A 19,106-nucleotide genomic window follows, 5' to 3' on the forward strand; every position below is an offset into this window, starting at 1 on the left:
GGCTGAGACGAAAAGTAAATTCAAGGAGAGGGGGTACAAAAATGATCAGATTAATATTGTCATTGAGAAAATTCTAAACAAAATATTACCTTTTTCATGGTCAGTCTCGCAAAAAGACACATTCTTGCTTTCTAACTACCCGCTATTCTAAGTGCTCTGAACAAATTAAGGGAATTGTTCACAAACATTGGCACATTCTAAAATCCGATGATAGTCTCGTTAATGTGTTTTCTGACCTTCCCTTGGCCGTATTCTTGCGGGGCAGAAATCTCAGAGACCAATTGGTAAACTCTGATTTACCACCCCAAGATATTCCTGAAAAACCTCTATTTGCGCCCCTACTGGATGGAAAATACAAGTGTAATGGCTGTGCTCAATGCAATGGCACTTATAAATGTAGATCCTTCAAACACCCACAAACAGGGAAACAGATCCCATTCAAAGGTGTTATTACGTGCTCCACTAAGGCAGTTATTTTTCTTATAACTTATCCTTGTGTTAAAATTTGTGGGTAAAACAAAGGGTGAATTAAAAGTACGTATCTCAGAGCATCGTAGCACCATTAGGTGCAAAAACTTGACTTACCCAGTTGCGGCCCACTATTGGAAGCAAACCACTCGATTTCGTCTATGCGTTACATTGGCATCGAACATGTCACCCTCCCTAGGAGAGGGGGTGACCTTGATAATTTATTGTTAAAACGAGAGGCTCCCTGGATATTTAATTTAAAAGACCCTTGCTCCCTTCGGTCTCAATGTAGACTTTGATGTGAAGCCATTCTTGTGATTGTGACTGCCATTGTAATTGTTTGTAAGCTTGTGTAGTCTAAAATGAATCTATGATCGTATGCTATCCATTAGTTTTTTTGTATGCTGTTCTTTGTATGCCTGTGTGTCTTTTGACACTATATAAACGAGTCACCATGCAGTGTTTGTGATTATACCCTGATGAAGACAGCTTGCCTGTCAAAACGTTGGTAATTACATTTTTGCATCTGAGCTCCAAGAGTGTGCGGCTCTCCTTTATTTTCTAGTTTTCCACTCCGCTAGCCAGCACCTCGCCTAAATAGGTGTGCGTTTCTTTTTCTTCTAGATTGCCTCATCCCTCTCAACCATACCATTTTTCAATTCCTCATCAATCCATGGGGATTCTACAGTTTTTAACAGTCATTTTCTGAATGGGTGTACACTTATTAGTAACTGGAATAAGCAATTTCATAAATGTGTCAAGTGCAGCATCTGGTTGCTCCTCATTACACACCACAGACCAGCAAATAGTCTTTAGATCAGCAACCTAGGAATCAGTACAAAACTTATTGTATGACCTCTTCTATATTATATTAGGCCCAGCCTTTGGAACATTGGTTTTCCTTGATACTACAATATTGTGTTCACTATATCCGATGGATTTGGATGCTGCTTTAAAGCAAACTTCTGCCGCATTTGTAAAAATGTGATCAATACATGTTGATGATTTAATTCCTTTGCTGTTTGTAATGACCGTGGTAGGTTGACTGACAACCTGAACCAGGTTGCAGGCACTGGTTACAGTTTGAAGCTTTTCTTGAGTGGGCAGCTTGATGAAAGACAGTCAATATTTAAATATACTTCTGTTGATATCACATACACTATCAAGCATTTCACGCATATTATCCAGATACTGACTGTTATCACTTGGTCTATAGCAGCTTCCTACAGGAATGGGCTTTAGGTGAGGGAGATGAACCTGTAGCCATACGCTTCAACAGTATTTAAAATAAGATCCTCTCTAAGCTTTACAGGAATGTGGTTCTGAATATTTTCATCAACACCTTCACCAATGGCATTTCTGTATTTTCTGTAGATGTTATAACCATGTATTGCTACCACTGTTGCAAAGGTATTACTTAAGTGAGTTTCATTCAGTGATAGTCAGAATATGAATGTACTAGCAAGTTATTGATTTCATGTACCTTGTTTCTTAAGCTACATATGTTAATGTACAGTGGTTCTTCCTTTAAAAGTTGAGTCATACCGCAGCACAGCTGTAAGGGTTTTCCTCCTCTTCGTCTGAAGAGGAGAGGCGAGAAGGATCGGAGGACCAATATGCGGCGTGGTAAGTGTCCATGGTATTTATTTAAACACATAAACTGAACACTCCATAGAAAAACAATAAATGTAACGTGAATAACCAAAACCGAAAACAGTACCGCGTGGTGTAAAACACAGACAGAAACAATCACCCACAAACAAACAGTGAAACCCAGGCTACCTAAGTATGATTCTCAATCAGAGACAACTAACGACACCTGCCTCTGATTGAGAACCATACTAGGCCGAACACAGAAAAACAACCTAGACGAACGCCCACCCAACTCAGGTCCGGACCAACTAAAACAAACTATTAACACAATAACTAGGGTCAGAACATGACAACAGCTTGCAGGATGCTGTGGAATGGTATGGCATGTTGGAGTGTATGACGTATTTTACTGTTAGCCATTGTTGCCATTAATGCTAGTTTGACCATCAGAGGGCATCTTTGAGAAGCTAAGTTATTGAAATGACATGGAGCTGTACTGTAGACCTAAGAGTCCTGTTTACTGTAGCTGTTTTTAGTTATAAAACGAAATAACAAAGGGAGCCTTGAATAATTAAACAATGAATAAACCTCAAAATGTGGGCGAAAGCGATTTAATTCACAATTTGACTATTTTTAATATTGGCTGTACTAGAGATTTTAAAACCTTTTTTCTTACAACAAACTATATGGGATTGATTATAATTTATTTGTAAATTATTATTGTACTGCTGTTTATACTGTTAGAAATTTAGCGGAATTAAATTGATTACGGTGTTTGGTGTTTCTATTCAAAGAAAAACTAAAATTTATTTTACAGTAGCCTATGTAGGCATCAGGGTCTCCGTTAGGAAAATATGGCGCTGTACAACGTGACCGTTCGGAGTAGGCCTAGGCCACTAAGCGACTGAGTGAAGAGCAAAATAATCCTAACATTTCCACATCCTAATTGTAGGCTAACCAATACCCAAATGGAGATTCAGTGAAAAGAAGGGGAAAAAAATCTGATTGATTGATCAAGACGAGTCCCTATGCTTGTCTCACACATCTCACATGCGGGTAGGCTATTGCTTCAAATCCAATTATAACAATTGGACGACTTTGGGTGTTTCAGTAAGCAACAATTTGTTGAATTCGATTGCATTAGCCTACTTTATTCCAATATTTCTGTCATTCAGTGATATGTATCATTCATATGGATACATTTATATGTATCCATTCAGATGTGGTTAGAAAACAGTGCATGTGGTGGGCTATGCAAAGAGATGAAGTGACATGCCTCGCAAACATCCATTAATACATTTAAAGTCCCTAAACTCGGCAAGAGTGTATTTGCTGGTAGCTTATAAAGGGTGGATGGCTTCTTCTGTATTCCAATTGATTGGAAAGGCTTCTAAACCATTTACACCTAGCCCACAGCGTTGTTGCGTACATACAGGGCACTTTCACGCCATTCTCCGCCTGACTCTCTACCAATAACACTAGATTATTATTTATATTGTTGTTATCTATTCAGTAACATTCCACCAGTAAATGCAATAAATAAAACTTACACTATTGTTTTAAATTCAATCACTCTTCTTCATCCTCATCATTCAGTTCATTCAAATTAAATTGTAACATTTTGTCACTCCCATTCAACAACTTGAATTTGCTTTTGCATGTGCTCCAGAGGGATAACTTGAAATAACATGATATAGGTTAATTAAATATTTGAAAGTGACTATTTATTAGCGTAGGTCAAAAGTTTCAGAACACCTACTCTCATTCAAGGGTTTTTCTTTATGTTTAGTATTTTCTACATTGAAGGGGGTTGATGCATTTTTCGTTAGGGCAAATCTGAACTGTGATATTGAGTTATAAATGTCAAACTTTAGCGTATTTAAGCACTGAATACATTGCAAGGTTGCCCCTTTTTTGTCCATTTGGCTACACTTTACAATAGGACTCAACTCTGACTGACCGCAGCATCTATCGGTAGTTTAAACTATGCACAAATTGGGGATTTTTCACACCTAGCCGAGCTATTAGACTATCCTTTTGTAAATTAATGGTCTCCCTCCTATCGCAAAAGAGTCCTGCAACATGCAAAAAAACAACCAAAAAACCTTGAGTTAAAACAATTTCGCAATTACACTCGACATGTTATCTGCCGATAAAAAAAGGATACTTGTGCCTTACAGACAATTACATAAATGAAGAGTGGATATTATCAACCACGGAACGGGACAGTAAAGCTCAAAACCGGCTATTGTGAAAGAATTGTTGATTTCCTCAATGGCTTCAAGATGTCTACTGTTCAACTGGTAATTATGTGATTCCAAAGGATAAAGCATCACCTTCAGATGGATGTGTGGTTTTAGAGAGAAGCCAGCTCAGAGGCTGCTCCAAGATGCTGCTGGCAGAGAAGAGGTGTTCGGAGTGGACTTCTAGTCCGACTCAGGAGGCGTACACACCATCCACCGCTTTTGAGTACTCTCTAATGTTCATAAAGTAGACGAGCTCAGGGCGAGGATCTCCTTCCAGAGAGACACCAGGGACTGTAACATACTCTGATTCACAGAATCATGGCTCTCTCTGGATACACTGTCCCCGTCCATACAGCCAGCTGGGTTCTCAGTACATCGCACAGACAGGAATAAAGAACTCTCCGGGAAGAAGAAAGGCGGGGGGGTGTGTTTCATGATTAACTACTCATGGCGTGATTGTGATAACATACAGGAACTCAAGTCCTTTTGTTCACCCAACCTAGAATACCTCACAATCAAATGCCGACCATATTACCTCCCAAGATAATTATCTTCAGTTATAGTCACAGCCGTATATATTCCCCTCAAGCCAATACCACGACAGCCCTCAAGGAACTACACTGAACTTTGTGCAAACTGGAAACCACATATCCTGAGGCTGTATTTATAGTAGTTGGGGATTTTAACAAAGCAAATTTGAGGAAAACGCTACCGAAGTTCTATCAGCACATTGCCTGTAGTACTCGTGCTGCTAAAAACACTCGATCACTGCTACTCCAACTTCGGGGATGCCTACAGAGCCCCGCCCTCCCTTCAGCAAATCAGATCATGACTTAATTTTTCTCATCCCTTCCTATAGGCAGAAACTCAAACAGGAAGTACCCATGCTAAGGTATATTCAACACTGGTCTGACCAATTGGAATACATGCTTCAAGATTGCTTTGATCAAGTGGACTGGGATATGTTCCGTATAGCCTCTGAGAATAACATTGATTTATACACTGACACGCTGAGTTCATCAGAAAGGGTTTAGGGGATGTTGTACCCACTGTGACTATAAAAACCTACCCAAACCAGGAACCATGGATAGATGGCAGCATTCATGCAAAATTGAAAGCGCGAACCACGGACAATCAGAGAAAACCAGCCACGTTGCGGACACTGACGTATTGCTCCCGGACTAAACAACTTTGCTCGCTTTGAGGGCAACAGTGCCACCGACGCGGCCCAAGGACTGTGGGCTCACTTTCTCTGTGCCAACGTAAGTAAGACATTTAAGCATGTTAACCCTTGCAAGGCTGCTGGCCCAGATGGTATACCTAGCCAGGTCCTCAGAGCATGCGCAGACCAGCTGGCTGGAGTGTTTACGGACATATTCAATCGTTCCCTATCCCAGTCTGTTATCCCCACATGCTTCAAGATGGCCACCATTGTTCCTGTATTCAAGAAAGCAAAGGTAACTGAACTAAATGACTATCGCCCTATAGCACTCACTTCTGTCATCAAGTGCTTTGAGAGACTAGTCAAGGATCATATCACCTCTACCTTACCTGACACCCTAGACCCACTTCAATTTGCTTAACACCCCAATAGATCCACAGACGATGGAATCGCCATCGCACTGCACACTGCCCTATCCCATCTGGAAAAGAGGAATATCTATGTAAGAATGCTGTTAATTTACTATATCTCAGCATTCAACACCATAGTACCCTCAAAGCTCATCATTGAGCTCGAGGCCCTGGGTTTGAACCCCGCCCCGTGCAACTGGGTCCTGGACTTCCTGACGGGCCGCCCAGAGTTGGTGAAGGTAGGAAACACCTCCACTTTGCTGATCCTCAACACTTGCGCTCCACAAGGATGCGTGCTCAGCCCCCCCCCCCCCCCCCCAACAGTAGGCCTGATTACCAACAATGATGAGACATCCTACAGGGAGGTGTGGGCCCTGGGAGTGTACGGCCAAGAATATAACCTCTCACCCAACGTCAACAAAACAAAAGGAGCTGATCATGGACTTCAGGAAACAGCAGAGGGAGCGGCCCCCTATCCACATCAACGGGACTGCAGTGGAAAAGGTGGAAAGCTTCAAGTTCCTCGGCATACACATCACTGACAAACTGAAATGGTCCACCTATACAGACAGTCTGGTGAAGAAGGCGCAACAGCGCCTGGCACCTAAAACCATCAAACTTTTACAGATGCACAATCGAGAGCATCCTGTCGGGCTGTATCACCACCTGATACTGCAACTGCATTGCCTGCAACTGCAGGGCTCTCCAGAGGGTGGTGCGGTCTGCCCAGCGCATCACCAAGGGCACACTGCCTTCCCTCTAGGACACCTACAGCACCCGATGTCACAGGAAGGCCAAAAAGATCATCAAGGACAACAACCACCCGAGCCACGGCCTGTTCACCCTGCTACCATCCAGAAGGCGAGGTCAGTACAGGTGCATCAAAGCTAGGACCAAGAGACTGAAAACAGCTTCTATCTCAAGGCCATCAGACTGTTAAATAGCCATCACCAGCACTTTAGAGGCTGCTGCCCTATATACATAGACATGAAATCACTGGCCACTTTAATACTGTTGACATATTTTGCATTACTCATCTCATATGTATATACTGTATTCTATCCTATTCTACTATATCTTAGTCTATGCCGCTCTGACATTGCTCGTCCAAATATTTATATATTCTTAATTCCATTCCTTTGCATTGTGTGTAAATATTACTGCACTGTTGGAGCTAGAAACATAAGCATTTCGCTAAACACATGTATGTGATAGTGTGGTGCAATGACAGAATGATGCAATCTGCTACAATCTGCCAACATCTACCTCGACATAAGCTCTGAAATTTTAATTGAAGATGTGTAGGTGTAGACCTTACAGCAAAATGCTTACTTAGAGGCTCTAACCAATAGTGCAAAAAAGGTATTAGGTGAACAATAGGTACGTAAAATTAGGTTACTTACATCGTCTGCCAACTTCCCTGGGATAACGTACATTTGCTGAATTATTATGACAACTCAGTGACATAATAGTAGGGATTAACTGATCTGTGCTTGGGTTATTGATAAGTCATTGTCTCAACGCCTTATAATGCTGTGAAAGGATCCAGGAACTGAAATTATTCAGATGGATCCCTTTCGAAAGAAGACATCCTCCTGAGTTATGACATTGGCCAGTAGTGAAATCGGACATGTATGATAGATGTTTTCGCTATCTAAATGTCATATTCCTATTAACTTCCAGTGAAGTGAGAGCGACTTTATCAAAGTGCTACGTCATACCAACCGGATCTCTGCCTGCTTTAACGCCAATAACTCTGATACACGTGAAAATATTAAATGGCCTAGGGAATCGATAGAACACTTATGATGCACAAAACCAATATAAAACGTAAAAAAAATGGGTGAACCTTTCCTTTAAGTGCTTAACACAATGTAAATGTCTCAAAGTATTTGGTTAATAAAGCAGATTACTGTCTATATCACCATAGACAATGAATGCATCCCTTATGGCACCCTATTCTCTATGTAGTTCACTACTTTTGACCAGGGTCCATGGCACTCTGGTCAAAAAAGTAGTGGAATATATAGGGAATAGGTTGCCATTTTGGGCACTCCCAACAGCCTTACCTCTGGGACAGAGCTGATAAAATGGACCTGCCCAATCAGCTTACAGTAGGACTGAAAGAGCAGCAGCAGCTGAAAGTGGAGCTTGTAGAGTCGTTGACACAGCTCCAGTTGCTGCACAAACACACAAACAAAATGGCGTGTTCAAGTTGTATTACTTTGTTGTGTTGAAATACTCTATGCTCATTTCATTCCAATTTATTTGACACTTTGACCTAGCCTATTGGTTTCTCAATTGAAAGAAGAGAAGGTACAGCATGTTACTTTAGTAATGTGGCTTTAGTAGTGTTATTGACATCATCAAGAAGCATTAGGTTTGGCCATGGTACAATATTGTAGGCCTATTTATTTTGCAAAGACCTGTTATCACCAACTCAGCATCTTGGATGCCAGGCAATATCCTTTGGTAACACCACCAATGTGTCATATGGGGCGGCAGGTAGCCTAGTGGTGAGAGCTTTGGGCCAGTAACCGAAAGGTTGCTAGATCGACTCCCCAAGCTGACAAGGTAAAAATATGTCGTTCTGCCCCTGAACAAGGCAGTTAACCCACTGTTCCTAGGCTGTCATTGTAAATAAGAATTTGTTCTTAACTGACTTGTAAAATAAAAAATATATTGTAATGCAGCTCACTTTATTCTTCTCGTTTTAATTGTAATCTAAATTGTTATTCACGTTGTGAAAACATTTTTGTGGGCTTAATACAAAAATCACAATGGGTCAACATGAACAAGTAGTATGAATATATAAGGGAGAACATTTTATTTTATCCTTTTAAACTACTTCAGAATTTTAACAGTGAGCAAGAGACACTGCCCAGCTTAATTTAGACAGGGCACTATCAGAAAATAGGAATAAGTCATTTTGAACTTACTGCCAGAAATTCCATTTGCTACAAAGCAAGCGTGTTACAAGACAAGAGAGAGGTGAAAGGAAGACATCGAAAATCAATAGCAGGCATGCAACCATCGGCAGTCCGGGTTAGGTGAACAGTATAAGCCTTAGTCATAAAACAATATAATTTTATTGATACATGAACAGAGAGAGAGAGAGAAGGAGAATCAGAGAGAGGGAGAGAATGCGAGTGCGAGTGAGGAGAGAGGACCAGCTGCAGTCTAGGGACTGAAAGCCAGGTGGTTGTGTGATAAAAAAAAAAAGCCAAACAAGTAAGCAGTATTGCCTTGTCACTTTCTTCAATGCAATAGGACTCTGCTGGGAGTCTCAAAGCCATTTTAAACTTGACTTAATATTTCACTCAATATTTACAAGGCTGACATTTATATATATATCTTTAATTTGGATGTTTTGGGATTATAAAAAACATCTTAATGTTTTCCTCAAATGTATTAGCCAAGTTCCAGATCTGTTTGTGTTAGCCAACTCCTAGTCATTGCCATGTCAAATACAGCACAAACCGATCTGGGACGAGGCTACTGATGTATCCGTGTATTAGCAGAACCTGCTTCCCTAGTCTGGTCCCAGAACTGTGTATACTCTTGCCATTGCTCATTGTCAAGCCAAACATGACAATGACTGACAAGAGTTGGCATGATAGCACTAACAGCCTACTGCTCCCCTGCCCAGCAGAGTCAAAATGGCCACATTACACATTGGGATGAGGGAGTCAATGTGATGTGCTGCAACTCAGGGGTTGCCCAGAAACAAGCTCAAATCTGGAGGTTCTGATGATATTCAAGGAGAAAATGTAAGTATTTCACTCACAGATTGCCACAGAGTAATCGAAAGGCAGGAAATGTGAAAGGATCAGTTGAGATTTAATCTGAAGTACCCTCTCATGTCAGTAATGTGTGAGAACAGTATACAGAGAAATAGAACACACTGCATCTGAAATCTACTCGACAGAACATAATTCTAGTATCTATCATTCTCCAACATGACAATTTCCAGAAATATCAAAGTGATACAGCTTTATGTTGGGTTATACTGTCGTTTAGCATACATAATAGGCAATACTACTGAGAACAAATTGGTTAGTTTAGCCACAAAGTCTCAATAAGTAAGCATTATTCATGTCACTCATCTTTGCCATTGTCTACAAAACGTTTAGTATCTGATTAACCAATTACAAGAGGCCTCATTAACCAATAAAATATAAACGCAACATGCAACATGCAACAATATCAAATATTTGATCAAGTTAGTTTATACAGTATAAGGAAATCAGTCAATTGAGATACATTCATTGGACCCTAATCTATGGATTTCACATGACTGGGAATACAGATATGCATCTGTTGGTCACAGATATCTATTTTTCTTTTAAAGGTAGGGATGTGGATCAGAAAACCAGTCAGTATCTGGTGTGATCACTATTTGCCTCATGCAGCGCGACATATCCTTTGCATAGAGTTGATCAGACTGCTGATTGTGGCCTGTGGAATGTTGTCCCACTCCTCTTCAATGGCTGTGCGAAGTTGCTGGATATTGGCAGGAACACACTGTCGTACACGTCGATCTAGAGCATCCCAAACAGGCTCAATGGGTGAGGTGTCTTGCGAATATGCAGGCAATGGAAGAACTGGGACATTTTCAGCTTCCAGGAATTGTTTACAGATTCTTGTGACATGGGTCGTGCTTTATCATACTGAAACATGAGGTGATGGAGGCGGATAAATGGCACGGCAATGGGCCTCAGGATCTCATCATGGTATCTCAGTGCATCCAAACTGTGGCATTTATATTTTTTGTTCAGTGTACTATGACAACATTTTGTGACGTTTTTGTTAGTTTTGGTCTTTGGATGTTTGAGGCAAGCTGAAGTTGGTAGCCGACGTCTGTGCCCCTTCATCGGTAATTGGTCAACAGTAAGGATTATTAAATTAAGTGTTTACATTCAACGAGAGAAGACTCGTTTTCATGCAAATGATTTCACTTGAGAAATACTGCACCAAACATCTTAAGATCTTCTTGGCAAAAACGTTAATACAGACTATTTTGAGAAGTGTCTACAGCGTCTCAAGATGGACAAATAGTACTATTGCCGCTTTTTTCAAGCTTAGTTCTTTTAAGGGAGTATGCGAGCACACCCGTGGACAGAGGTCCTACCTTTTCCTCGTATTCCCCCGGCTGGTTGGTAATCATGACACCCCCACTGCCTATGGGGAAGGTGGCCTTGCAGTTGGTTAACCACTGTGGGACAGGAAAGGGGAGTTATTGTAACATCATATTCTGAAGAGTTGATGAAACATTGGTACTTCAATCAATCAAAGGTATAAAGCCCTCAACATCAACAGGTGTCACAAAAGTAACTCAGGGATGCGGTAATTCAGCTGAGACAAAGAGGAAGTGGTAAGTAAAAACTTGTTAGCAGGAAGAAACCTCGAGAGTAACCAGACATCGAGTCCATCCTCTTCGGGCTGTACCAAGGTGACTTTGGTAACCGGGTGTATTTAAAACATGTAGTAACAGCAACTCATGTATCAGGGCTTACAGCTATGGCTGCTTCTTTCCTGCTGTTGTAAGTGTCCAGATATTCTTGGAGTTCCAGTACACTAAATTTAATCTTCTCCAGGAGCCCATAGGAGATGACCTGGGGAATGAAAACCATTTTGTTTTATACTTGGGGTGACCAAAAGAGTGGTCTAATGACACATTGTTATTGTTTGATAAGATTGTACATGAGAACATCGTACATCAGCAAAAAATATACACAATACATACAGTACATAATATAAAACATGTTGGCATTGCATTACACTACTAATTATAAAGGTATAGAAGTGAATTAATTGCTGATCTACCAAAATACCATAAGTTACACCCATTACACAGGAATAGAATATAATTAGTAAATGCTGATCTATTACTCACGGTGTCAGCGTCTATGAACAGCGTAGGACACTCGGAGCATGATGTCAGCATCTGGGACGACCTGAGGAACTTGGAACCTATCCCTCGCAGGCCATCTCCTAGGTAACCCGCAGCATCACAGGTTAGGGAGCAAAACTTGCTCTGAATACTCTGAAAAGCAAAAAAACTAACATGTGGATCAGTTGGTAGAGCTTGGCGCTTGCCAAAATCATAAAAAAATACTAATACTAACTAATCCAAGATAGACCAACCATTTCCAATGGGCGCAAATTAATCATAGTGGGTAGAACAACAAAGGTGGGAAGAGCCAAGCACGAGCTAGTGAGATCTCATTAGCATGTTCTAACATTTATTTGCATATTTCTGTTAGGGAACGCCTACTCTGAAGTGCACGTGTGCAATAACTCAATTTGCCCTTGCACTTCTAAATAACACAATTATTTAGAGACTTAGCTAAGGGGAAAGTCTACAAAACGCAGTCCACTGTTTGTTACAGATTTTCATTTGGGAAACAGAAATGGAGAGCAAATGTTTCATCGATGAGAACATGTGCAGAATATCAGCAAAAAATCGATCTCGCTCCATCTTCTCCCACTGCCGACCACTGGGTTTGCTCTCATCACCATATTTGGTAGTGAGTGGAAACGCCAACCAGATGCTTCACATTTACATATCCGGTGAATTATCTGTCTCATTGTTCTATCTGTGCTAGAATTGTGGGTTTGATTGCCGTTGGGGCCATCCATACAGCAAAATGTAGGGGAGACCGAGGTTGGTTGTCACAGTGTTAATTAGTCCCAATCCAAATGGTGCTGTGTAGTAATTTTGAGGTCAAAATGTTTGAATCATCCACCTGGTTAATTCATGTCAGCATGACAAAACATTTAGGTGAGGGGAATTTATGCATTTCCATAGGTGTAAGTAAAACAATTAAGTATTTTCTTTGTAATTGTTTGAATTATGGGAGTTTCGATGAACATTTGAAAATAGGAAGAGGGAGAACTATATTCAAACCTACTTCTGAGTTCCTAGGTCAAGCCATGTGATAACTAACATCTTAATTAGCATTCAGGGGGATGGTTGTCACATGGAATGTGGGGTTGGTTGTCACGATCAACTCCATTGTAAGATTTTCAGGGGTCGGTGGTGGCTAATTCCACAGTAACAGAGTGATGCTGAGACTCAGATTTCTTACTTAAAAATGTATGTCAAACAAAAAACATCCGTTACAAACGCACACTATTTTTTTTATAGCCTAGGTTTAATTATAGAATTACAGGCCTATAGAATCCCTATTAATTTCTTATTTGATCTCTGTGGGCCTAGTGGCCTAGGTTTGTCATGTCACTTTTAACACGCAATACCTTTTAACATAGGCGGCGCGATGTGGGTTTCACGTCGACGTTGGAGAAGCAAATTTTCACCATAATCACTAGCCTCACTCTTTTTTTTGGTTCTTTTTTGTTGTTGTTGAATTTGACCCCTTTTTCTCCCCAATTTCGTGGTCTCCAATTGTTTTAGTAGCTACTATCTTGTCTCATCGCTACAACTCCCGTACGGGCTCGGGAGAGACGAAGGTCCTGCGTCCTCCGATACACAACCCAACCAAGCCGCACTACTTCTTAACACAGCGCGTATCCAACCCGGAAGCCAGCCGCACCAATGTGTCAGAGGAAACACCGTGCACCTTGCAATCTTGGTTAGCGCACTGCTCCCGGCCCACCACAGGAGTCGCTGGTGCGCGATGAGACAAGGACATCCCTACCGGCCAAGCCCTCCCCAACCCGGACGACGCTAGGCCAATTGTGCGTCGCCCCACGGACCTCCCGGTTGCGGCCGGTTACGACAGAGCCTGGGCGTGAACCCAGAGTCTCTGATGGCACAGCTGGCCAGTACAGCGCCCTTAACCACTGCACCACCCGGGAGGCCTCTAGCCTCACTCTTAAGCACTCTTAAGCAAATCAGGGTTCCTGGGGTACTATCATGATAGCTCGCACTTACACTTAATCCTTTCTCTACGCTTATATTTATTCACGTTCGACCCTGCTCCTCATTCTCTTTTCATCCATCCCTCCCATTTTTACCTCCTATGTTTCACTTCTCCTCTTTCTCAAGTAATATACACGTGCTATATGGCCCCTCTACGCGACACTGGTCTTTTGTTCAGAACTGGAGCCATAACCACCGCAGCTTTTCTAAGCTTAACAGTTCGAACAGAGTAATCTTGATAGGGACTGTGGGCAGCATCCCAAATGTTATTTCCTACATAGTGCACTGACCAGGGCCCTCTATATAGGGAATAGGGTTACATTTGGGATGTAGCCTATGATGGTCCAGTCATGTTAATCCCACTGTCCCTGCAGCAAGACATGGGTAAATCTAAAATGACATGGTTCCCTTTTTCCTATGCATTGTACAGAGAATAATAGGCCACATCATCACTATTTCAATGATCAAATTCAAAAAAGAACAATGGCAACAGTAGCAGGAGGTTTGCCCGTTCCATTTGTTCTACCAGCAGAAAAAAACAAAGAACTTTCTAAACAGCATGCATATAGAGAAGGGAACTCAACTTGTACTGCACTGACTCATATCCCTGATGATTGGCTAAAATACATGGATAATTAGATGATAGTTGGAGCTGTTATGTTTAGATTTCAGTGAAGCCTTTTATGTTATTGATCATAACTCACTTGATAGGATTTTACATCACATGGTTGGAGAGTTACTTAACTAATAGAACTCAGAGTATTCTTCAATGGGAGCTACACTAACATCAGATATGGGTCTTTCTAGAAATAAAAAGGGGCCAATTTGTAATATCAGGGTCAAAATGGTTTGATATACATGTAATTATTATTACATGTGTAGTTACAGTAATAACAATCTAGATGGGCACAATGAGACCATAACTCCTAGCAACAAAACATCTACATGTCATTCAAAATGTCACCTGGCTACTAGGCATGACACTGCATGTTTCTTTGGCATGCCTAGAACCCAGGTCTGTTTGTGCTTTGGTCAACTTCTCTATCATTTATAGCTATGCTAAACATTCCAGAAGAATGGAAAAGATGAACAGCATTTCTATAATTTGTTTTATAGTTTATATAATAATTTAATACAACAATAATAGGTTCTGTCAAAGTCATTGACAATAATAACCGAAAAAATTATAATCAGTAAACTGTGAAAAAGAGACTTCACATTCTTGTCTCCTCTGTCCTTGTTTCCTCAACTCCACACCTCTCCTCGAAAGTGCATTGGAGCCCGAGGGGAGGAACGTTTCCTCCTCTCCCCTAATGTGCTTTGAGAGGGAGGTGAGAAATGGAGGAAACAAGGAGACAATCTCAATTGCATTTCCTTCACACCTTCTTAAAACCCATTGGATAAGAAGGTGAGAGGGGAGGGACCTCTGACCTTCTCATCCATTGGTTTTTGAGAAGGAGACGAGGAGAGAGGATGCAACAAATCAAGGAAATACAATTGAGATTCTCCAAGGACAGAGGAAGCAAGTATTCGACAGGTATTAGCTCCCTCTCCCTATTTGACAGTTATATCTCCCTCCCTCTCAGCACCTGCTGTCTCGACCTCTGAATGATCGGCTATAAAAGCCAACTGACATTTACTCCTGAGGTGCTGATCTGTTGCACACACTACAAACACAGATTTCTTATTTGACCCTTCTGGTCATCTATGAACGTTTGAACATCTTGAAGAACTACCTGGCCTTAATGGCCATGTACTCTACCCGGCACACTCAGAAGAGGACTGGCCAGCCCACAGAGCCTGGTTCCTCTTATTTTTTTAACCTTTATTTTTAACCATGCAAGTCAGTTAAGAACAAATTCTTATTTACAATGACGGCCTACCTCGGCCAAACCCTCCCTAACCCGGACGCCGCTGGGCAAATTATGCGCCGCCCTATGGGACTCCTAATTATGGCCGGTTGTGATACAGCCCGTAATCGAACCAGGGTTTGTAGGTTTCTTCGTAGATTCCTGCCTTTGTAGGGAGTTTTTCCTAGACACTGCACTTCTACATTTGATGACATCTGCTGATGTAAAAGGGCTGTTATAGGAATGTTATAAATAAATTTGATTTTGATTTGATATTTTAAAAAATGTAGTGACTGACTGACTAACTGAACTACCATAATACCCATGGCCTGTCCAGAAACAACCCCCTAGCCACTACTGCCCAAAGTCTTGACACTTGTGGAAATATGATAGGGATTGATGGACGGTGACATGGTGAGAGCTCCACCTTACCCATTTAATAGGCTTGGTGGAATTTTGTCCACTACAAGAAATAATCACTGATACCCTAGCTTATAGAAATACCCATATGGACAGTGCGGTACCCCTCAGGTCAGTTGCCTTGGGCTGTAAAATGACTATGTATGCTGATTGCACATTCTACACCTACTGCCAGTGAGCTCACAGAGACTCTTAGCAAGGAGTTACAGTCAGAGTCAGAATGGGTAATTAACAATAAACTGGTCTTCAATACATCTAAAACCAAAAGCATTGTATTTGGTTCAAAGCCTTCTCTTAGACCTTAACCTCAACTGGAGTTGTGCATAAAACGCAGAACAACTGTAGTAGTTGTTGAGGCTTTGATCTTTACCCATCTTGATTATTGTCCGGTAACGGTCACGTGCAGCAAAGAAAGACCTAGCAAAGCTGCAGCTGGCTGAAAACAAAGCAGCACACCTTGCCTTTAACTGCAACACACAACTAACATCAACAACATGCATGATAGTCTTTCATGGATGAGGGTTCTCTTCAAATCGACCTTAAATTTGTCACATGCGCCGAATACAACACCTTACCGTGAAATGCTTACTTTCAAGCCCTTAACCAACAGTGCAGATCAAGAAGAGTTAAGACAAAATTGACCAAATAACACATACATACATACATACACTGCTCAAAAAAATAAAGGGAACACTAAAATAACACATCCTAGATCTGAATGAATGAAATATTCTTAAATACTTTTTTCTTTACATAGTTGAATGTGCTGACAACAAAATCACACAAAAATGATCAATGGAAATCAAATGCATCAACCCATGGAGGTCTGGATTTGGAGTCACACTCAAAATTAAAGTGGAAAACCACACTACAGGCTGATCCAACTTTGATGTAATGTCCTTAAAACAAGTCAAAATGAGGCTCAGTAGTGTGTGTGGCCTCCACGTGCCTGTATGACCTCCCTACAATGCCTGGGCATGCTGCTGATGAGGTGGCGGATGGTCTCCTGAGGGATCTCCTCCCAGACCTGGACTAAAGAATCCACCAACTCCTGGTGCAATTCAGTTGGTGGATGAAGCGAGACATGATGTGAGACATGATGTCCCAGATGTGCTCAATTGAATTCAGGTCTGGGCAACGGGCGGGCCAGTCCATAGCATTAATGCCTTCCTCTTGCAGGAACTGCTGACACACTCCAGCCACATGAGGTCTAGCATAGTCTTGCATGAGGAGGAACCCAGGGCCAACTGCACCAGCATATGGTCTCACAAGGGGTCTGAGGATCTCATCTCAGTACCTAATGGCATTCAGGCTACCTCTGGCGAGCACATGGAGGGCTGTGCGGTCCCCCAAAGAAATGCCACCCCACACCATGACTGACCCACCGCCAAACCGGTCATGCTGGAGGATGTTGCAGGCAGCAGAATGTTCTCCACGGCGTCTCCAGACTCTGTCACGTGCTCAGTGTGAACCTGTTTTCATCTGTAAAGAGCACAGGGCACCAGTGGCGAATTTGCCAATCTTGGTGTTCTCTGGCAAATGCCAAACGTCCTGCACGGTGTTGGGATGTAAGCACAACCCTCACCTGTGGACTTCGGGCCCTCATACCACCCTCATGGAGTCTGTTTCTGACCGTTTGAGCAGCCACATGCACATTTGAGGCCTGCTGGAGGTCATTTTGCAGGGCTCTGGCAGTGCTCCTCCTGCTCCTCCTTGCACAAAGACGGAGGTAGTGGTCCTGCTGCTGGGTTGTTGCCCTCCTACGGCCTCCTCCACGTCTCCTGATGTACTGGCCTGTCTCCTGGTAGCGCCTCCATGCTCTGGACACTACTCTGACAGACACAGCAAACCTTCTTGCCACAGCTCGCAATGATGTTCCATCCTGGATGAGCTGCACTACCTGTGCCACTTGTGTGGGTTGTAGACTCCGTCGAATGCTACCACTAGAGTGAAAGCACCGCCAGCATTCAAAAGTGACCAAAACATCAGCCAGGAAGCATAGGAACTGAGAAGTAGTCTGGTCACCACCTGCAGAACCACTGCTTTATTGGGGGTGTCTTGCTAATTGCCTATAATTTCCACCTGTTGTCCATTCCATTTGCACAACAGCATGTGCAATTTATTGTCAATCAGTGTTGCTTCCTAAGTGGACAGTTTGATTTCACAGAATTGTGATTGACTTGGAGTTACATTGTGTTGTTTAAGTGTTCCCTTCATTTTTTTGAGCAGTATATTATATATATATATATTATATAATATATATATATATTATATAATATATATATATATATATTATATATATATAATATATAATATATATTATATATATATATATAAATAAATAAATAAACAAACACAACAATGAGGCTATATACAGGGGGTACTGGTACCGAGTCAGTGTGCGGGAGTACAGGTTAGAGGTAATTTGTACATGTAGGTAGGGGTGAAGTGACTATGCATAGATAGCAGAGAGTAGGCAGTGTACAAAACAAATGGGGGGGTCAACGTAATCCGGTGTTCATTTGATTAATTGTTCAGCAGTCTTATGGCTTGGGGGTAGAAGCTTTTAAGGAGCCTTTTGGTCCTAGACTTGGCGCTCCGGCACCGCTTGCCGTGAGGTAGCAGAGAAAACAGTCTGACTTGGGTGAGTGGATTTCCTCTGACACCGCCTATTATATAGTTCAAGTCGGAAGTTTACATTCACTTAGCTAAATACATTTAAACTCAGTTTCTCACAATTCCCGACACTTAATCCAAGTGAAAATTCCCTTTCTTAGTTCAGTTAGGATCACCACGTTATTTGAAGAATGCGAAATGTCAGTAGAGAGAATGATTTATTTCAGCTTTTATTTCTTTCTTCACATTCCCAGTGGGTCAGAAGTTTACATGCTACCAAATACTAATTGAGTGTATTGCCTTTAAATTGTTTCACTTGGGTCAAACGTATCAGGTAGCCTTCCACAAGCTTCCCACAATATGTTGGGTGGATTTTGGCTCATTCCTACTGACAGAGCTGGTGTAAGATTTGTAGGCCTCCTTGCTCGCATACACCTTTTCAGTTCTGCCCACAAA

General features: G+C 41.7%; 1 protein-coding gene across 4 annotated transcripts in view; it reads right to left on the minus strand.

Moving 5' to 3' along the window:
• LOC110507323 (protein furry homolog) overlaps nt 1-19,106 on the minus strand; it is a 194,706-nt gene that overhangs the window by 10,419 nt on the left and 165,181 nt on the right. For all 4 annotated transcript variants that reach the window (XM_021587244.2, XM_036964702.1, XM_036964701.1 and 1 more), the window contains 4 exons: nt 11,776-11,925; nt 11,396-11,494; nt 11,011-11,094; nt 7,949-8,059 (listed from right to left, as the gene is read on the minus strand). In XM_021587244.2, the coding sequence (XP_021442919.2) occupies nt 7,949-8,059; nt 11,011-11,094; nt 11,396-11,494; nt 11,776-11,925 (444 nt within the window). The remainder of the gene's footprint in view (nt 1-7,948; nt 8,060-11,010; nt 11,095-11,395; nt 11,495-11,775; nt 11,926-19,106) is intronic.

The sequence above is a fragment of the Oncorhynchus mykiss genome, chromosome 27, assembly GCF_013265735.2.
Source record: "Oncorhynchus mykiss isolate Arlee chromosome 27, USDA_OmykA_1.1, whole genome shotgun sequence".
NCBI lineage: Eukaryota > Metazoa > Chordata > Actinopteri > Salmoniformes > Salmonidae > Oncorhynchus > Oncorhynchus mykiss.